The following is a 17,202-nucleotide window of genomic DNA, read 5'->3' as shown; positions in this document are numbered from 1 at the left end:
CCAGGAACACAAGTGTAAGGATTCCCTACTTCCCTGGTGAGGAGGTAGGAGGGCCTTTTCTCCTCTTCCGACCTCTCTCCCCACTTGCTCTCCTTGCAGACCAGTTTTAACTTTCTTGACATCCCTTTCCTCTTACAGGCTGCATAGTCTTTGGCTAGGAAAGTCGTCAATGCCAGGATTGCTCTTTATTGTTAATGAGAAGGAACACCCAGGGCCTGGGCTTTCCCGGGCACCAGGTGGGCATTGCGGTTCCAAGCGGCCTCTCTGCCCCCGGCTACCCTTCCCCGCTTCCCGGACGCTGCAGGTCCCAGCACTGCCCTGGAGAGAGAGGCAGGAGCGGTGCTGGCTGGGCTGGAGCGGCCTGTCCGGGGGACACCCCGTTAGTGACTCTTGGGAACCCAGATCAGTTGATTTGTAAACTCTGCCTTCTGGCCTTTCGCACCCGGAAGCGGATTCTTGTCTCTAGTTGGCTTCTGCCACCTTCCTTGACCTTACAGCTCCTGGGCCGGACGCTCGGCCTGGCGCGGTGCCAGAGGCACACATCGGGAGGCGATTATCCGTGAGTATTGCGGAAGGCCTTTGACCCGCCCGCGTGCCAGGGGCAGAATGTGGAGGCTCAGGACTCCCAGATTGAGATCTGGCTTTGCTAAGACTTGCATGACCTCGGGGGCTGACTGTCCACAGACCCAGAGATAGTCCTCCCCCTCCCCAACCCACCTCCACCCCCACTCCAGCCTCTGCTCCTGAACGTAGTGGGTCACCCCTGCCTTCACGCAGCTGCGCGCTTCCCACTCTTTGGCCCCCTACTTTCGCAGGGGAAGGGGCAGAACGGGACTCAGCGCCGCGGAGGCGGACAGATTCCTTCTGGTTGCTCTGACCCCAGGTTTGTGATCTCCACTCTGAAGTGGAGCGGCCCGCCGGGAGGGGGCGCTTTGCGGGCCTGGACTTGGGCAAGCTTCCACCGCCCCCTGAAGACTGCGCCGAACGGGGCGCAGCGCTCGGGAACTGTTTCCAGCCAGGTCACTTGGGGGGCACAGCCGAGGGCACGCGTAAGACTGAGAAGGCTGAAAGTTTCTCCCAGGCTTCGACCTCAGTCCCCAGGGATCGCGACAGCCCAAATGGGACGTCTGCCTCCAGGGACGGGTCCCGCGGGCCCTCTGGCACTTGGCTCGTCAATTCGGTTGCTCCTCGCCCAGAGGCACAAGGCGGCCAGTAGGCACGCAGGGCCTGAGCTTGGGCTGGAAAGGCGACCTTCCCAAACCGACCTCGGGTTACAGGGGACGCAGTCCTGAGCCTGGAGCAAAAGTGAAAGGCGAGATGACACGCACGGAACTGGGGCGAACATTGGAGCCCGGGACGAAACTCCCCTCCTGGAGCAGCAGGGGGGAAACCGTGTCCGGGGGGGGGGGGGAGGAAAAACCCGGGGGTTGAAGGCGGGGCTGGCCCCCGCACCTCATCTCTACCGCCCCGGTAAGGGCTCCGAGCCCCTGGCGCTGTCCTCCCCGCTTGGCCGGTGACGGCGGCCGCCGGCGCCCCAGCAGCAGCTAGATGTCAGGCGAAGCCCGGAGCGCGGTGCGCGGAAGGGAGGGGATGGGAGGGGAGGGAAGGGGTGGGGCGAGAGCGTGCGCCCAGTGCGGGGGAGGTGTGTGTGGGGGGTGGGGACGGGCTGAGCCGGGGGACAGCGGGAGGGGGGAGGGAGGGGGGAGCTGTGGGCAGGGAGCCCGGCTCCGCCGCCAGCACTAAAGATGGAGAGGCGCCGGGGCCTCGCAGGGGAGGGGGCTCGGCGTTGACGTGGGACGCGGCGGAGGCGCCGAAGCCGGTGGTGATTTGCTAACCTCACAGCAGAGAGGAGTTGAGGGCGATGAGAGCGGGTACTGCGAACTGCCGGGCGACGCCGCCGCTGCCGCCGTGAGACGGAGAGCAACAGTTCTCCCGCAGCCCCGCTCCCCGACACTGGCACACCCCCGGAGGCACGCACGCCCACCCCACAGCGCCCGGCGCGGCCGCGGTGAGCTGGGGGGCCGGGGAGGGGCGCGCTGCCCAGGGGAAGCCTCTGCCGAGGCGCCCGGGGTTGCAGAGGTCTGGGGGGCGCGTTCGCTTCGGCCACTCGGCCGCTGGGCTTGCGCCTGATTTTATTCGGCTGGTTCCCTTCCTGCTGCTGCAGCCGCCGCCGCCGCCGCCGCCGCCGCCAGTCGGGGTCGGATAGAAGGGGGAGCCCCGGCTGTCAGCTTGGACACAGCTGCCACCCCAACCTTTCCACTCCAGGGCACGGTCGGGGTGAGAGGTGGCGGCCGAGCGGTCTTCGGGGACTGAGGGCGCGAGCGGAGGGTTGGGGTTCACGAGGCTTGGGGGTGCCGGGAGCGGTGGGCGCTCATATGCATGCGGACCGGTGCGCGGGCGCGAGAGAGGGTTGTGGCTTATTTGTGTTTATTCGCCGGCCGGCTGGGAAGCTATCACCGGAGGATCCGAGGAGTGGACCTGGGGGCGGAGGGGAGCAGGACTGGGACTCGCTTGGGTTTTGTTTCTCTTTGGAGAACGTGGTGGGCCCTTCTTTCTTGGTTAGACTTGGTCCCCTCTTTTTAGAAGGGTGGGCGGCCGTGGCGGAGCTCCGCAGCGCCCAGGGCTCCGGGCCCTCGGCGCCCAGCGGGACTGGCCGTGACGCCGGAACTGGCTGTGCGCTCCCGGCCGCACTTGGTGGGTGCCAGGCTCTGCACCTGATGCGTTCGGGCGCCTTTCCCACCCGGCGCGCCCGCAGCTCGCCCTCTCGGCCCCGGGACGCTCCCGCGGGCGGTGGAAACGCGCACGGTCTCCCCGGCCTGCGGACCCGCGGGAGCGCTCAGACGTCCTCGGCGCGGACTCCCTCGCCCGCTCCCCGGGACGCGCGCACCGTGCCGGGGCCGGGCACACCGCTGCTGGCGGCGCCGGCTCGCGGCCGGGGATCCTGCCCTTCGCTCCCGGGGGTCACGGCCCTGGGTCGGAGAGGGAGGGCCGGCCGATCCTTCCTTGCCTTCCCTCCCACAACTCTCGGTGGGGCTTTTGTGCTTCCCCTTGGCGGCGAGGCGGTCCACCTCCCGGCTCTTGCTCCGGCGCCCGGTCCGCCCGGACTCTAGCTTTTCGTCCGGGTCCCTTTTTGCTTTTCCTCGTCCCTAGACCGGCTGCCTTCCTTTCTGCCGTCTGGATCCCCGGGAAAAGTTGCTTCTCCAAGTTTGCCGAAGTCGTCTCCAAGTCTCCGTGGGGGTGGCTGGGAACGGGGTGTGTGAGAGCGCGGTCGATCCCTAGAGCTCGGGCGGGTGAGCGCCGGCTTTCCACCGCTGCGCCGGGGTGGGCGCTGCAGCCGGCGCCGCCAGGATCGCCGCGCTGAGCCGCGGGCCGCAGGCACGGCTGACTGAGGGCACCCAGATTCCCCTTAGGACCCAAGGAGCTTGTTTTTGGGAAGGAATTCAGTAGCCCAGCTTGCATTCGTTGCATTGCTCTCGGAAAACCCTAAGCAGTCTGTGGAAAAGCCATAGGGGGGATGAATGGCCTCAGTCCCCACCCCAGGCTGGGCAGCCAGCGGGCTTGATGAGAGGTACTGCTACCCTACCTGCGGCCGCTTTTGGCTCTGGAACCCGGAGGGCTCCTTCTGGGGGCAGAAGCAAGTGGTGTTGGGAGATTTAGGGAGAACCCTTGCTCCGCTTTGCTCCCAGTTCATTTCTTGACCACAGCAAGGCAGAGGCTGGAGGCTACTGGGCCTGCGAGGTCTTTCCAAGTCTTTAAACGGTTTGGGGGGGCGGGGAGACTCTTATTGATCCTGAACAGCTTGCTGTGGGGTAGACCTTTGTCTCCCAGCCCTGTCTTCCCTTCATACCGGTCGTAACTCGCACCATAGATGCTGGTGCCAGCGTCACTTCTAGCACCGGGAGCCATGCCCAGCAGCAGTTGCTGCTCCTGGTCACAGGACTTGCCCACTCCAGAGAGCCCGCGGGGCACACTGGGAGTTCATATGTCTAGATTGCACTCCTGGCTGTGAGGGTCCATATTTCCCGTGACCTCTCTTCTGAGGCCCTCCCCGACCTGCCCTCCTACATTCTATAGGTCCTCTTGTCCCCTGGGCCCGTGGGCAGGGGTCAGTGTGGCATCTTACATAAGTGTGCGCCCATGTGTTAGGATGGGCCTGAAGAAGAGCCCTTGCCCTTGGATGTCTGTGGGCCAGACTGCAGGCTGCTAGCCCCAGCGAGGCTTGGCTTTGCTCCTGGGGCCACCACAGTGAAGCAGGGGTCAGAAAAACGTTACTTTGAAGATGAAGTTTGCTGCACAGGGGCTGAGAGTGAAACTGAGGGCTTAATTTGACCCAAGGAAGTGGCTCAATTGTTACTGATTTTCAGCAAGTGCTGGGCACCTCCTCATAACATGTTGGCCTTGCACAGCCCCCCCCCCCCCCCAACGCTTAGATTTAAGACCAGGGCTCTGAAGACTCCATTGTAATTTTCATTTTACTTCATCAGTGAATTAGGCATATGTTATGGCAGAAATTTATCTTTGCTCTCATTGGTGGGTTTGTAAAGGCAGACTCCTAGATTTCTTGGAAGCCCCTTGCCCTCTGTTAAAATCTCCAGGATGCTCTTGCTGGCTGAATGAGGGTGGGGTTGTATTGTTTGAATTCTTTTAGGGACACTGACTAATCTAGCTTTTATTCTGTCATCTCTTTTGCGTCTTCCCCCGTTCTCCCTTCTAGCCCTCACCTTCGGCCCACGAAACCCAGCCCGCCCCACCACGCAGAGCCCGGAAGGAAAGAGAGCCTCATGCCTGAGCCGCGGGGAGCACCATGGATCTGACAAAGATGGGCATGATCCAGCTGCAGAACCCCAGCCACCCCTCGGGGCTCCTGTGCAAGGCCAACCAGATGCGGCTGGCCGGGACGCTGTGCGACGTGGTCATCATGGTGGACAGCCAGGAGTTCCATGCCCACCGGACCGTGCTGGCCTGCACCAGCAAGATGTTTGAGATCCTCTTCCACCGCAACAGCCAGCACTACACTCTGGACTTCCTCTCGCCAAAGACTTTCCAGCAGATCCTGGAGTATGCCTACACGGCCACGCTGCAGGCCAAGGCGGAGGACCTGGATGACCTGCTGTACGCCGCCGAGATCTTGGAGATCGAGTACCTGGAGGAGCAGTGCCTGAAGATCCTGGAGACCATCCAGGCCACAGACGACAATGACACGGAGGCCACCATGGCAGACGGCGGGGCGGAGGAAGAAGAGGACCGCAAGCCACGGTACCTCAAGAACATCTTCATCTCGAAGCATTCCAGCGAGGAGAGTGGGTATGCCGGCGTGGCTGCGCAGAGCCTCCCTGGGCCCATGGCGGACCAGAGCCCGTCCATGTCCACCTCATTTGGTCTTTCAGCCATGAGTCCCACCAAGGCCGCAGTGGACAGTTTGATGACCATAGGACAGTCTCTCCTGCAGGGAACTCTTCAGCCCCCTGCAGGGCCTGACGAACCTACTCTGGCTGGGGCTGGGCGGCTCCCTGGGGTAGCTGAGGTGAAGACAGAGATGATGCAGGTGGACGAGGTGCCCAGCCAGGACAGCCCTGGGGCAGCCGAGTCCAGCATTTCAGGCGGATTGGGGGACAAGGTTGAGGAAAGGGGCAAAGAGGGGCCCGGGACCCCAACTCGGAGCAGCGTCATTACCAGTGCGAGGGAGCTGCACTATGGGCGCGAAGAGAGTGCCGAGCAGCTGCCAACCCCCGCGGAGGCCGGCCAGGGTCCCCCAGGCCGACAGGAGCACCTGGCGCCCACCGCAGAGAAACATCTGGGCGTCTACTCCGTGTTGCCCAACCACAAGGCTGACTCTGTGCTGAACATGCCGTCGTCGGTGTCCTCCGGGCTCCACGTGCAGGTGCAGCCTGCTCTGGCTGTGTCCATGGACTTCAGCACCTATGGGAGCCTGCTGCCGCAGGGCTTCATCCAGAGGGAGCTGTTCAGCAAGCTGGGTGAGCTGGCTGTGGGCATGAAGTCGGAGAGCCGGACCCTCGGGGAGCCGTGCAGCGTGTGTGGGGTGGATCTTCCTGACAACGAGGCTGTGGAGCAGCACAGGTAGGTCCCTCGCCAGCCCCAGTGTCACCCGGCCCCAACCTCTGGTCCTGGCGGCCTGCCCTCATCCGTGGCTGCTCCCGTGTCCTGGGGCCCGACTCCCCTGTCCTTCCTGCTATTTGTAAAAAACCCACGTCTTTCTAAGTCTTGGGACTGGGGTATGCCTTCCAAGTGTGGTGAGGGGCCGCGGGTGTTGCCTACGTGTTGGGGAACGCACGGACCCAGATCTTACTAGGCTCTTGACGCTTTCTGCTTTCGGGCTCCCATCTGCTTGTTCTGCTGTTGGACCTGCTCTCTTTTGCCTGGAGTGGCTGATAACGTGGAGGGAGGGAGAAGGAAAGGCGGGGTTGAGGATGCAGGTGTCCCACGGCCTGGATCTGGCCATGCCGCCAGGTTTCAGGTTCTCGGTTCCCATCAGCGGTCTCTGCCGAGGCAGGCCGTCCGTCCGTCCGTCTGTCCGTGGCTCAGGAGGACAGGAGGGGAGGGGCCGGACGCTGCTTAGTGCTCGAGAGCAGCTGCCGGTCCGAACGTCATTCCTGGTGAACGCTCATCACCAGGAACGTGGCTTCCTCTCTCCCTTCCCATTCTGTTTCCAGAAACACATTTAGAAGGAGTCGATTTACATATGAAGGGGGAAGGATGGGTATGAGAGACTTGGGGCCAGCGTTGGCTTCCTCTGGCTTCTGTCCCTTCTCTGTGAAATAACCATTGCGCGCTTAGGACGTGTCTGCCCCAATACGATGTGCTTGCCGTGGAGTCACGCCTTTGTTACGACCCTCTGAGACAGGCCATGTGCTCCCTTCACGTGGGAAGACACAGAGACCTTTTGCCAGGATCGCAGAGAAAGTAGGAGGCAGAGCTGGATTCAAATTCAGCTCCAAAGCCCTTTGCTGCCTTTTGGAGTCATTCAGTCCTGAAGAGGATTGTGCCCATAGCACAGAGGGTTCTGAAGATTCCTCATCAGTAGCGTCTGGTGTTTGCCTGCATCTGTCATACGGACATGCCCATCATTTTACCCTCCAACCCCCGGTTCTGATGAGTGGTATGGAGAAGTCCAGTTTCTGTCGTCATTGTGATAACATTTGCCTGTGTGCCCTTTTGCCTGCTCTTTGTCTGTTCTTGGGGGATCCCCACTTTTGCACCCCTTTCTGTCTACCCCTTTCCTCCGTTTCTCATTAGTGTAGGAGGGGATGTGACTGAGGGGGTGTGGGGCAGAGGGGGGCGTCTGGAGGTTTGTCTGATGACCCCAAGCTGAGGCAGACTCCGACAGTGACGGGACCTAATCGTGGCTCTGAGGGTTACTGACCTCGTGGAAAGTGTTGCTGAGCTAAACGTTAGCCGAGTTTTCCGGCGGGTGCGGAAAAATAACCACCGCTAAGGTGTGTCTCGCTGCTTGTGCCGCTCAGAAGTAGACCGAGTTCGTGTTTGTTTTTGCTCAAACTTTCCTCAAGAGGAAACCCCCTCCTCAAACCTGACCAGGTAGGTTTCTCGTCTTCTCCGGATGTGAACGATTTCAGTGTCGTGCTGTGAGAAGTGGGCTCTGGTGGGAAGGAAACGCTTCGCCGGCTGCCTCTCTTGACTGCGGGGGCTAGGAAGCGGCCACCCGCCCAGGACTTCCAAGTTCCCGTCCTGCGGGACCCTCGGTCCCCCTGGGAGGGGCTGGGGCCTGGCGGTGCGATACTCCCCGGAGTGAGCGAGGTGGTGAAACTGGAGTTTAGGAAACCTTTCTGAGTCCTGTGTTACTTTTTATTTATTTATTAACAAACTATTTTTCTTGGGTTACTTTTAAAAATGGAGGTGGTTAGCAGGGTGTGGTGCTGAATTAATGAAGTAGTAGCTAGAAGTCCCTAGAGCTGAGACCGTACCCAATAACTGTGAAGGTGAAGAACTGACCCTCTGCCCCCCGTCTTGTTTGGTCTCACGTCTGCCTAACCCCGTTGGATCCGAGCTCCAGTGCGAGTGTCTACCGCGCGGCCGTCCCGGGGCTGTGCTGGCTGCGGGCGTTGTGGGGAGTGGCCCTGTCCCAGGGACTTGGGGTGCTGAGGCGCTGGTCCTGGGCCCTTAGTGTCACGCTGTGGGCTGCTGGCATGGAGAATGTGCTTTGACTGAGGGTGGAGAGTAAGCTGCTGCAACTCAGGAAACCAGGGCCTGGGGCAGTGCCAGGGTGGAAAGCCACGAGGGTCTAGAGAAATCAAGGAGGAGACAGAATGCTCCTGCGCAGCCCGGCCCTCCTAAGACTGACAGCCCTGCAGCTCCTGGTCAGATGGCCTTACCCCCCCCCCCCCCCCCCGCCCCCTCTCCCTCAGAGCACCTGGATTAAGGTGCTACTTCCCTACTTCCTACTGTTCCCTGTTCCTTCCCCACATCCCAGCTACCAGCAAAAACAGCGAAGCAACACAAAACAATCAGTGGAGACTCTGACATCAGGAGACGGAATTGGCTATAACATAACAGTGATGAACATAGTGAAATAACAGGCGATAGATTTCCTTTATTTTTAAATATATTTTTATTGATTTCAGAGAGGAAGGGAGAGGGAGAGAGAGATAGAAACATCCATGATGAGAGAGAATCACTGAATTGGCTGGGATTGGAGCCCACAACCCGGGAGTGTGCCCTGGCCGGGAATCGAACTGTGACCTCCTGGTTCACAGGTTGAGGCTCAACCACTGAGCCATGCCAATTGGGCAGGTTTTATTTTATTTATTTATTTAGTCTTTTTAAACATTTTAATTTAAATTCTTTATTGTTTAAAGTATTACATGTCTCCCCCCCCATTGACCTCTCCCCAGCCGCTCCCACCCCCCAGCACATGCCCTCACCCCCCTACTGTTGGTGTCCATTGGTTATGCTCATGTGCATGCATACAAGTCCTTTGGTTGATCTCTTACCCCCCCCCCCCCATTTTGTTTTTAAGCCTATAGGCTAGAGTGTTGGTAAAGGTTAAGTCCCTTGCAGTTGTTGGGGAGCACAAGGGCATGGAGAGGAAGGAAGGGGAGCTTGCTGGGAAGTGGTGCAGGAAGGAGAGCTTGTTATGGAATGCCATCAGTAGGATTCCTCGTGACTGGGCCCCAAGCTGGTGAGAGAGGAGCCTGTTAGCATGACAGAAAGTTGGAATGAAACCTAATGAAGTTGTGGTCCCTACAGTGCACGGCGAGGTGTAAAAACAATGTTAAATGTAGTCCTGGATGGAAGGAAAGGCCAGACAAAGACACTACCTGAGTAAATCAAATGGGACTGACTTTCCTAAGGGTCCAGAAGGAAGTCGGAACAGTTAGAAGACCTGATCGGCAGCATTCTCAGGCAGACGGAGGAGCAAGCTCTGGGCCCCCACGCCTTCCCCAGGAGGCCCACATTATAGAAGATACGACTGAGGGAGGGAGGGTGATGTTGGGAGGGCCACAGTAAGCTTCTGGAAGACTGGAATCTCTCTCTAGGCCAGTGATGGCGAACCGGTGACACGCGAACTCATTTTTTTGGTTGATTCTTCTTTTTTAAATGGCATTTAAATATATAAAATAAATATCAAAAATGTAAGTCTTTGTTTTACTATGGTTGCAAATATCAAAAAATTTCTCTATGTGACACGGCACCAGAGTTAAGTTAGGGTTTTTCAAAATGCTGACACGCCGAGTTCAAAAGGTTCACCATCACTGCCCTAGGCTCAGTCTGTCTTCCTTCTCTTTCTCCTCTGAAAGGCTGGAGCAGTGCTGCACGTAGGCTTGTCTGGATCTGCTCTGGGGACCGGCTCCCGTGGGCAGACGCACCTTCTCATTCTCAGAGTGCATACGTATGTGATATGTATGTTCACCTAAGTGGGAACACAGTCGTCAGTGATAGCCCTCAGCCCCCCCAGGCTCATACAGCCTGGTCGTAAGATGTTTCTGAACTCAGTGCTGCAGGATCAGCGTGGGATCTGGCTTCCTAGGATGCTGGATCTTCTACAGACAAACCCTCAGGCCAGCGACCGTGCGTGTCCTGCACACACAGAGCAGGGTCTCTTGCCTGGCTCCTGCAGAGACGCTCAGGAACCAGAAGGAACGGTCTCAGCCAGCTCCCTAGACCCAGCTCTGGGGTGCCTGAGCCATATAGTTGAGATGTCAGAGCTCTGCCTGGCCCTTTGCCTCGGTCTCTCTCAGGTGGCCAGTTGCTCTGTTTTCAGTGGTTGACCATGGAGAGGGCCAATAGCCATTGACCTTGGTTTTGGCCAGTTTGGGGAGGTTAGAAGTTGCCCTGAACTCTTGGCCCCTTTGCATCATTCTACCAGCTTTAGGCACCTGTGAGGCCAAACCAGGTTCTGTTTGGAAAAGAGTATGCTGTGGGGTAATGGCAGCAACAGCAATAATGTTATGAATGCCTTTTACCAGTAGTAGCACTTTATCCTTTGCAAAGCATCTTCACTGACTTTGTGTTTCTTAACCTCAGTCCTCCCCAAAGGGGAGGCAGGCCCATCATCATTCCGTATCTGTGATGATGAAGTCTGAAGAACTCTGCGAGCTGCGGATAGGTTCTCTGGAAGTTTGCAGCAAACTCATTTAGTGGCAAAGCCTCATCTGAACTGATGTGAGGCTGTATTTTTCCTGTCTATTTTGAATATTCATTTGTTTTGCTGCAAAAATATTGATGTGTTTGATTACAGAGTGCTTCCTTAGGCTCCTCGGGGACTGGGCAAACACGATCAGCCCCATAGTGCCTTTGTAGAATCTGAACCATTGGGTTTCTGAAGCACCTCAGGGTTTTGGATAAGGGATTGAGGGCCATTAGTAGCTCCAGTTCACAGATGAGGAGAACGAGCCAGCGTGGAGCCAGTAAGTGACTTGCCCACGGTTGCATAGCTATAAATGGATAGGACCAGCCCCACCTAAGGCACAGCCCCGGGTGCTCCACGCCAGGCCATATAAGAACATGTGCATGCCGTTTGGGCCAGTTCCATCTGACCTAGTCTTCGGTTGCCAACCCTGTCCCTGAGATGCCACCATAGGAGGCTACAGCTATCTTCCTTGACGTCAATCCTAAAGGTCAGGTGGTGCCCAGCTCCTCTTAGTATCTATTTATGGCTGTTCTGTCATTCACAGATTTGCCCAAATCCTTTCTGAATCCATTTCTATTTCCAGGAAGTATCTTTTTGGGGGTGATGAATGGCTCAAGTTTATAACCTCCTGAGCTCCTGGAAATCCAGTCTTTGGGAGAGGACGTTGGTTGTACAGATAGGAGACTGTGTGGGGGTCTGCAGCTGCCGAGAGGCAGGCCTTGGGGGCCAGCCCTTTATTTTATATTTTATTTTAATCAATCAATTAATTAATTAATTTTATTATTTTGTTTTTTTAACTCTGGTCACCATTGTCAGTCTTTTTTTCATCCCGAGCTTTAATTTCTTCATTTGTAAACTTAGGCACTTGGACAAACTGTTTCTGGATTGCTGAGCGCTTTAAAACGTAGCTCTTTTACCACCTGTATACCCACTTTCGTCTCCATGAAGTCCTCTTGGTTCATTGACTTCTGCTCTGGTTTGGATCTGGATTCCAGCTAACGTAGGGGGCCACTTAGAGCCGAGTCTGTCTGCTCTGACGTCGTTTCTACACCCTGAAGCCTGCTTAGGGTTACTGAGTCACCTGGGATCGAGGCTGAACGCTGGGAAATTTTGAAGATGATGTACTTTATTTCCCATGGAGGAAGCTTGTATGCTCTTTCATCTCAGTGAGAAGTTCCAGTTTGATTTGCTGTCACCGCTGCTGGTGCCGCGAGCTGCGGGGAGTGGGAGACGGCTTTAGCTCAGCAACACTTTCCCTGCCGCTTGCTCTAAGGACACTATTTATGAATCTAAGATAGTGATTATCCTAAACTGTTAAAATTAAACCCCATTCACAATTTGTCGATTTGTTGCTAATTCCGGAGAAAAACATTTCCAATCACTTCAGTTTTGTAAATTAATGACTTTAAAACACGTCCAAGGGAAAGCCCAAGTGTGAGACTTCAGAGTCCCGCTAAATAAATACAGGTGCGTCTCCGTTTGCCCAGTGGAGGGTTTCTGAGTTTTCCACGGTAACGGAGGTTTTCTTAGCCAGGTTCTGTGTTGGCCATGTTCGGTGAGAGCCTGACGCGATGGCGGTTATTCTGATAGAAAGAAAGATGTACTGCGGCATCCCCACTGCCCCACCTCCCACCCCACGTTTTATTTATTTATTTAAAAAATATCTTTATTGATTTTTAGAGAGGAAGAGAGAGGGAGAAAGAGCCAGAAACATCAATAATAAGTGAGAATCATTGATTGGCTGCCTCCTGCATGACTGGGGATCAAGCCCGCAACCGGGCCTGTGCCCTGACCGGGAATCGAACCGTGACCTCCTGGTTCATAGGTCGACGCTCAACCACTGAGCCACCACAGCCAGGCCACCCCACATTTTATACAGAGTAAATGCATATTTTGAGCAAATGAGACTATTTTTGGCTCAGGACCCCAATTTCACTATTTGCCAGCTATGTGACTCTGGTTACCTTACCTAACCTCTCTGTGCCTGCTTGATTGTTTGTCAAATGGGAATAATGACAAACACTTGGTTAGTTATAAGACTAATTACTAAATATTTGTAAGGTGCAAGGAATGTGGCACAGGGTGAGTGCTCCATATGTGTTTGCTATTATTTTGTGTGTTTTTTAAATCCTCACCCGAGGATATTTTTTCCATTGCTTTTTTTTAGAAAGAGTGGAAGGGAGGGAGGGAGAGAAGGAGAGAAACATCAATGTGAGAGAGACACATCGATTGGTTGCCTCCTGCATGCACCGTGACTGGGGCCCGTGATTGAACCCGCAAACCCAGGTACATGCCCATGACAGGGCATTCAAACCCATGACCCTTCAGTGTGCAGGCCGATGCTCTAACCACTGAGCATACCCACCAGGGCTGCTGCTGTGTTTTTATTGCCATTGTTGTTGTGACGCAGGGGACACTGGTGGTGCAAGGTGGAAGACATGTTTGTGCTGGTCCAGGTCCTACTTTCCCCAGAGGCGTTGGTTCCTTCAGCACCAAGAAAACTGCTGCCTCGGGCCCCGTGTGGGGCTGGTACACAGTGAGACCGGCATTTCTCCCAGAAATTGATCTCTTGTACCTTGGTGGCCGGGGTACTCTTTGTCCCATTGACCCGAGGCCTGATGAGTCATTGCAGTTCTCATTTAAATTTAGCTGGGCCACACTCCAGCATCCCCAGGTCCCCGTGCCCAGGCGGCTCACGGTGCCGTGTCCTGTTGCCTGCCCGCATGGCCAGGCGTGCAGAGACGAGGGGCACAGCACCGCCCACTGAGGCAGTCCGGCCTGCGGGCGCGGCGCGTTCCAGAGCGCCCTTCCTTTCCCCACCCCCGTGCAGCAGGGTTCTAAGGGTGAATTCAGCAAGTGCTGTTTTGAGTGCTTGATACAGATCAGGTTCTGTGCTAAGCCCATCCATCGTCAGAATCTTCCCAAACCCTAGAGGCACCCTCTAAGGTGGATATTAGTTTTGCATCCCAGATGGGCAGAGGGAAGCACAGTGGTTAGTGGACTTGTCCATGGTAAGACAGGCAAGGGTGGCACCAGGGCTTGTGCCCAGGCCTCTGGCTCCACTCGCACCCTTCTCTCCATCGCACGCTGCTTGGCCCTTCGGCCCCTGTTGGGATCAGAAGGGGAGGGGAATGCAGGACGGCCGGCTCTCGCTCCCTGCAGCCAGTGACCAGGCGGCTCGCTGCTGGGCCTGCTCCGGCCTGGCTGCCTCTTGGGGCTGCCGCGGAGCGGAGCTGTGAGCGTGCTGCTTCTGCCCGGGGTCCAGGTGTGTGGTGGTCGGGGCCAGCGAGGCCCAAGGACCTGCATCTTCTACACTGTCTCTTACTGACACCGAGACCGGCTTCTCCAGATAGAGGCCTTTTGTGCTGCCTGAAAAAACCCCAAAAAAACAAAAACGGGAGAGAAAAAGAAACCCACTCACAAAAATGAAAATTCCATGCTGTTACTCCATGCCAGCCTACTCAGAAATCCCCCTTGCTACCATTTCCCCTTAAAAGCCCCGGTGTGCTGCTTCTGCCGGCTCATTCTGGCAAAACTATGGTTGGGTTTTGCCTACGTGAGGTTTATCTCTGCGGCTGCAAGGAGGGAACCTGCGGTACTTTATTGTCAGCACGGAAACTTTGGCTGAAAACATGCAAAAACCTGCTTAATTCTAAATTCCTAGCTCACTTTGGACTCTTGTCCTCAAGGCGTGATTTTTCTTTACCAGGAAGAGACTGTGTTCAGCTTTGCAGCAGGAAGAATCCAAGATAGATGAGAGAAAGGACTTCCCGAAACAGTGGAGGACTAGTGGTGACGTTATTAGATTTGGTCACGGAAATGTTTAGGAAGAGGAGAATGGTGGGCCAGTCGGAAATGGTTGGTAGAGTTTTCCCCACTTTAGGGTCTTTTAGATCCTCCCGATATAATAAGTAAAGACTCTTAGACACACAAACAAACCAGCACCAGCAGGCCCGCCAAGAACAAGCCATGTGTACCCCCAGACCCGAGGGAAGTGGGGCCAGGCATGAAGACTGGCCTTGGGTCCACGTGGCGTGGGAGGGCTGCGCTCTGACCTTGGGAACTCGTCCACCTGTGTGACTGTCAGGCTCCTCTCCTGTGAAGCGAGGGCAGCCTCTTACCTCTCAGCGTGGTTTTAAACATGTGAGTGCCGGTGCCATGTGGCAGAAAGCACACAGCAGGGACTGGGCGTGAGGCCGCCTCCCGCCTCCCGCCTCTCCTGTGACTCCTGCCCAGGGAGTCGCTCTCCGAGCCGTCACACCCTCGCCCAGCGCCGGCCTCTAAGCGGATTAGCCCAGCGTTGTGATCTTAATGTCATTAGGCCTGTTGGCACCGCGCTCCTTGCCGTAGCGAGAAGCAGATGTGGCCGGCCGTCATGGCCCTGGGTGATCCATCAGCCTGGCGTGCCGGGGGAAACATTACGAGTGTTAATTTGGGGGAGTCTCTTCTGGTAGCTGGGGGAAACGTGGAGGGAGTGTTGGAAACGTATTGATTTAAGCCCTTCAGCAGGTTAGATGCTGCCCGGGGTCTACTGTGGCCGAACTGCCCAGCCCCCCACACCCCTCTCTTCCAGTCAGGCCCCTCCTGATGACTTCCAGAGTTGGAGAGACAACTTAGCAGGCCCTTGTTTCTTGCCGATGTACCTTATTAGTAGCACCTGGCATCATAACCCACTAATGGGAACCAGCGCTCTCCCCCTGCGTGGCCAGTGACAAGTAGCCCTGTCAGCCGGGGCTCGCCGTGCGAGGAAGTTCCTATTAGCTTTATGGTCAGGAGAACTTGTCCTGTTCAGGAAATGAATGTTGCTGCTAAAGGTCCGCGGCCCTGACCCTGGCGGTGTAACCTGTGCTGGCCGGGGAGCCCCGCGCAGGATGCTTGGGATTTCAGCCCCTCTCTGGTTCTTGTCATACGTAAAGAGGGAATCACTGTGGTATGTTGCAGCCTTGAACTTTTGATTTATTAGCCGAGGGCCCCTTAACTGTTGCTGTGCCGGACGGCTGTGCGGGTACAGAGCCGAGTGTCCGTGCCTAGATGTGTGCGAGGAGTCAGGCTGGCAGGGCTCATCTCTGCGAGGAGGGTCCTGGGGCGGGGGGCGGCGGGGGCCGCGGTCATGATCTGCTTGCTTTTGCATTCCTGCAGCTTCAAAATTTTCTGGGGGTGTTGGTCACAGTGATGGGAAACTAGGAAGCACTACGTTGAACCTGGGTTTGAATTCTTCCTCTGCGTCTTGCAAGCTCTGTCTTGCGGCAAGATTCCCAAGCGCCCCGTCCTCGCCTGGGAGGGGCAGCGACAGCCTGGACGTTGTAGTGTTGCCCTGACGTTGTCCACAGGGTGATGCATACGGATAGGCAGCCCAGCTCGGAACGCTGTGTGGTGTCAGGTTATAGTGTTTGAGAGGATGTGCCTGTTGCTGTTATTTTTCTCAACATAAACTTGTTTGAAACATTGGAAAGTATGGCACAGCACTTTTTCCTGTTTAATTTACCGAGACCGTTTTTTCTCTCTCATCGTAGCCTTAGAGTCATTAAAGAAAGGCTACTTAAGTTGTTCCTTTTTTTTTTCTTTTCTTTTTCGGCCCGTGAGTACCGTTTCTAAATGTGAATTTTGCAGAGAACAGCAGTGTTTGACCTTCTTCTTGAGGGAAGCTGTTGCCTCACTCTTTTTAAGGAGGGGTGTTTGTGAGTTGTCTGGCGAACGGATGCGTTACTTTTGCTGCTATTGCTGCTGCTGCTGCCGCTTTAAAGGCCCCCGGTGACAAAGGAGTGAACCAGACTCCCAGGGAAGCGAGCAGAGTGTGGCCCAGAGAGATGGGCCTGTGGGGGACCGGCTCAGAGATGACACCTCCTCTAGGACCTTGAAAACAGACCTGCCCATCTGTCTCCCCTGTTTATGGAATCGCCAGCAGTAGTTCAAGAGGGGGTGGGGGGGTGGGGGTGGGGGCGTTATCATCTGATTGCAGGGTTGGGTGCAAGGGAAAGGACAGCCTGTCGAGGCAGCTGGACCCCGAGTTTTGGAGAACGGGTTACTGGCCCATTTCAGGGTACACACACCGGAGGGGAGCACGTTCTCACCTCCTCTCAGCCGTTTCGTTATCCTCCGCGTGAAGAACGGTGCACGTCTTGATTAAACAGCAGGTGAAAGTTGCTTCGAAGCATTGGTGGAGTAGGGATTGGAAATGTTCACTGCAAAGCTCAACCATGACAGTTGTCCCCTAAATGCTCTGCTAAATTAAGGACCCGCTAACATGTGTGAGGCTACCTCCCCACTTCCTCCTTCCCCTTCCCCTCGGCAGAAGGGATAAAGATGGTACCTAAAAACAACGTGAAGCAGCCGCTAAATCGAGCGACTCTAAAAAACAAGTTTCTTTCCTTGACGTTGCGTGTGGAAACCCAGGGCTGGCCGTGTGAGCGCTGCAGACCCCTTGGGGCCCGTGTGCCTGCCCCTCCCCTCAGTTTTAACGCAGTGGTTTTCATTGCCATGTCTCCCCTCTTTCCCCCTTCGTGATCACCCACTATTTTACTTTCTGTGTTCTGACAGCCGCAAGAGTGATTTTTGTTGTTTGAGCCGAGGAGCTGCTAAATCTTCCCTAGCAGTTG

The 17,202-nt window shown here is 56.2% G+C and overlaps 1 protein-coding gene across 4 annotated transcripts in view; it reads left to right on the top strand.

Annotated features, from left to right (window-relative positions):
• The first annotated feature begins 1,705 nt into the window (after positions 1-1,705).
• ZBTB16 (zinc finger and BTB domain containing 16) overlaps positions 1,706-17,202 on the top strand; it is a 188,351-nt gene continuing 172,854 nt past the window's right edge. For 2 of the 4 annotated variants that reach the window (XM_059707821.1, XM_059707822.1), the window contains exons 1-2: positions 1,706-2,008; positions 4,715-6,078. In XM_059707821.1, coding sequence (XP_059563804.1) covers positions 4,805-6,078 — 1,274 coding nt within the window. In that variant the 5' untranslated portion in view covers positions 1,706-2,008; positions 4,715-4,804. Of the gene's footprint in view, positions 2,014-4,714; positions 6,079-17,202 lie in introns of all 4 variants that reach the window. The other 2 variants (XM_059707819.1, XM_059707820.1) reach the window with 2 other exon arrangements.

Source organism: Myotis daubentonii, chromosome 9, assembly GCF_963259705.1.
Source record: "Myotis daubentonii chromosome 9, mMyoDau2.1, whole genome shotgun sequence".
Taxonomy (NCBI): domain Eukaryota; kingdom Metazoa; phylum Chordata; class Mammalia; order Chiroptera; family Vespertilionidae; genus Myotis; species Myotis daubentonii.
This window is presented reverse-complemented; position numbering and strand designations above follow the sequence as displayed.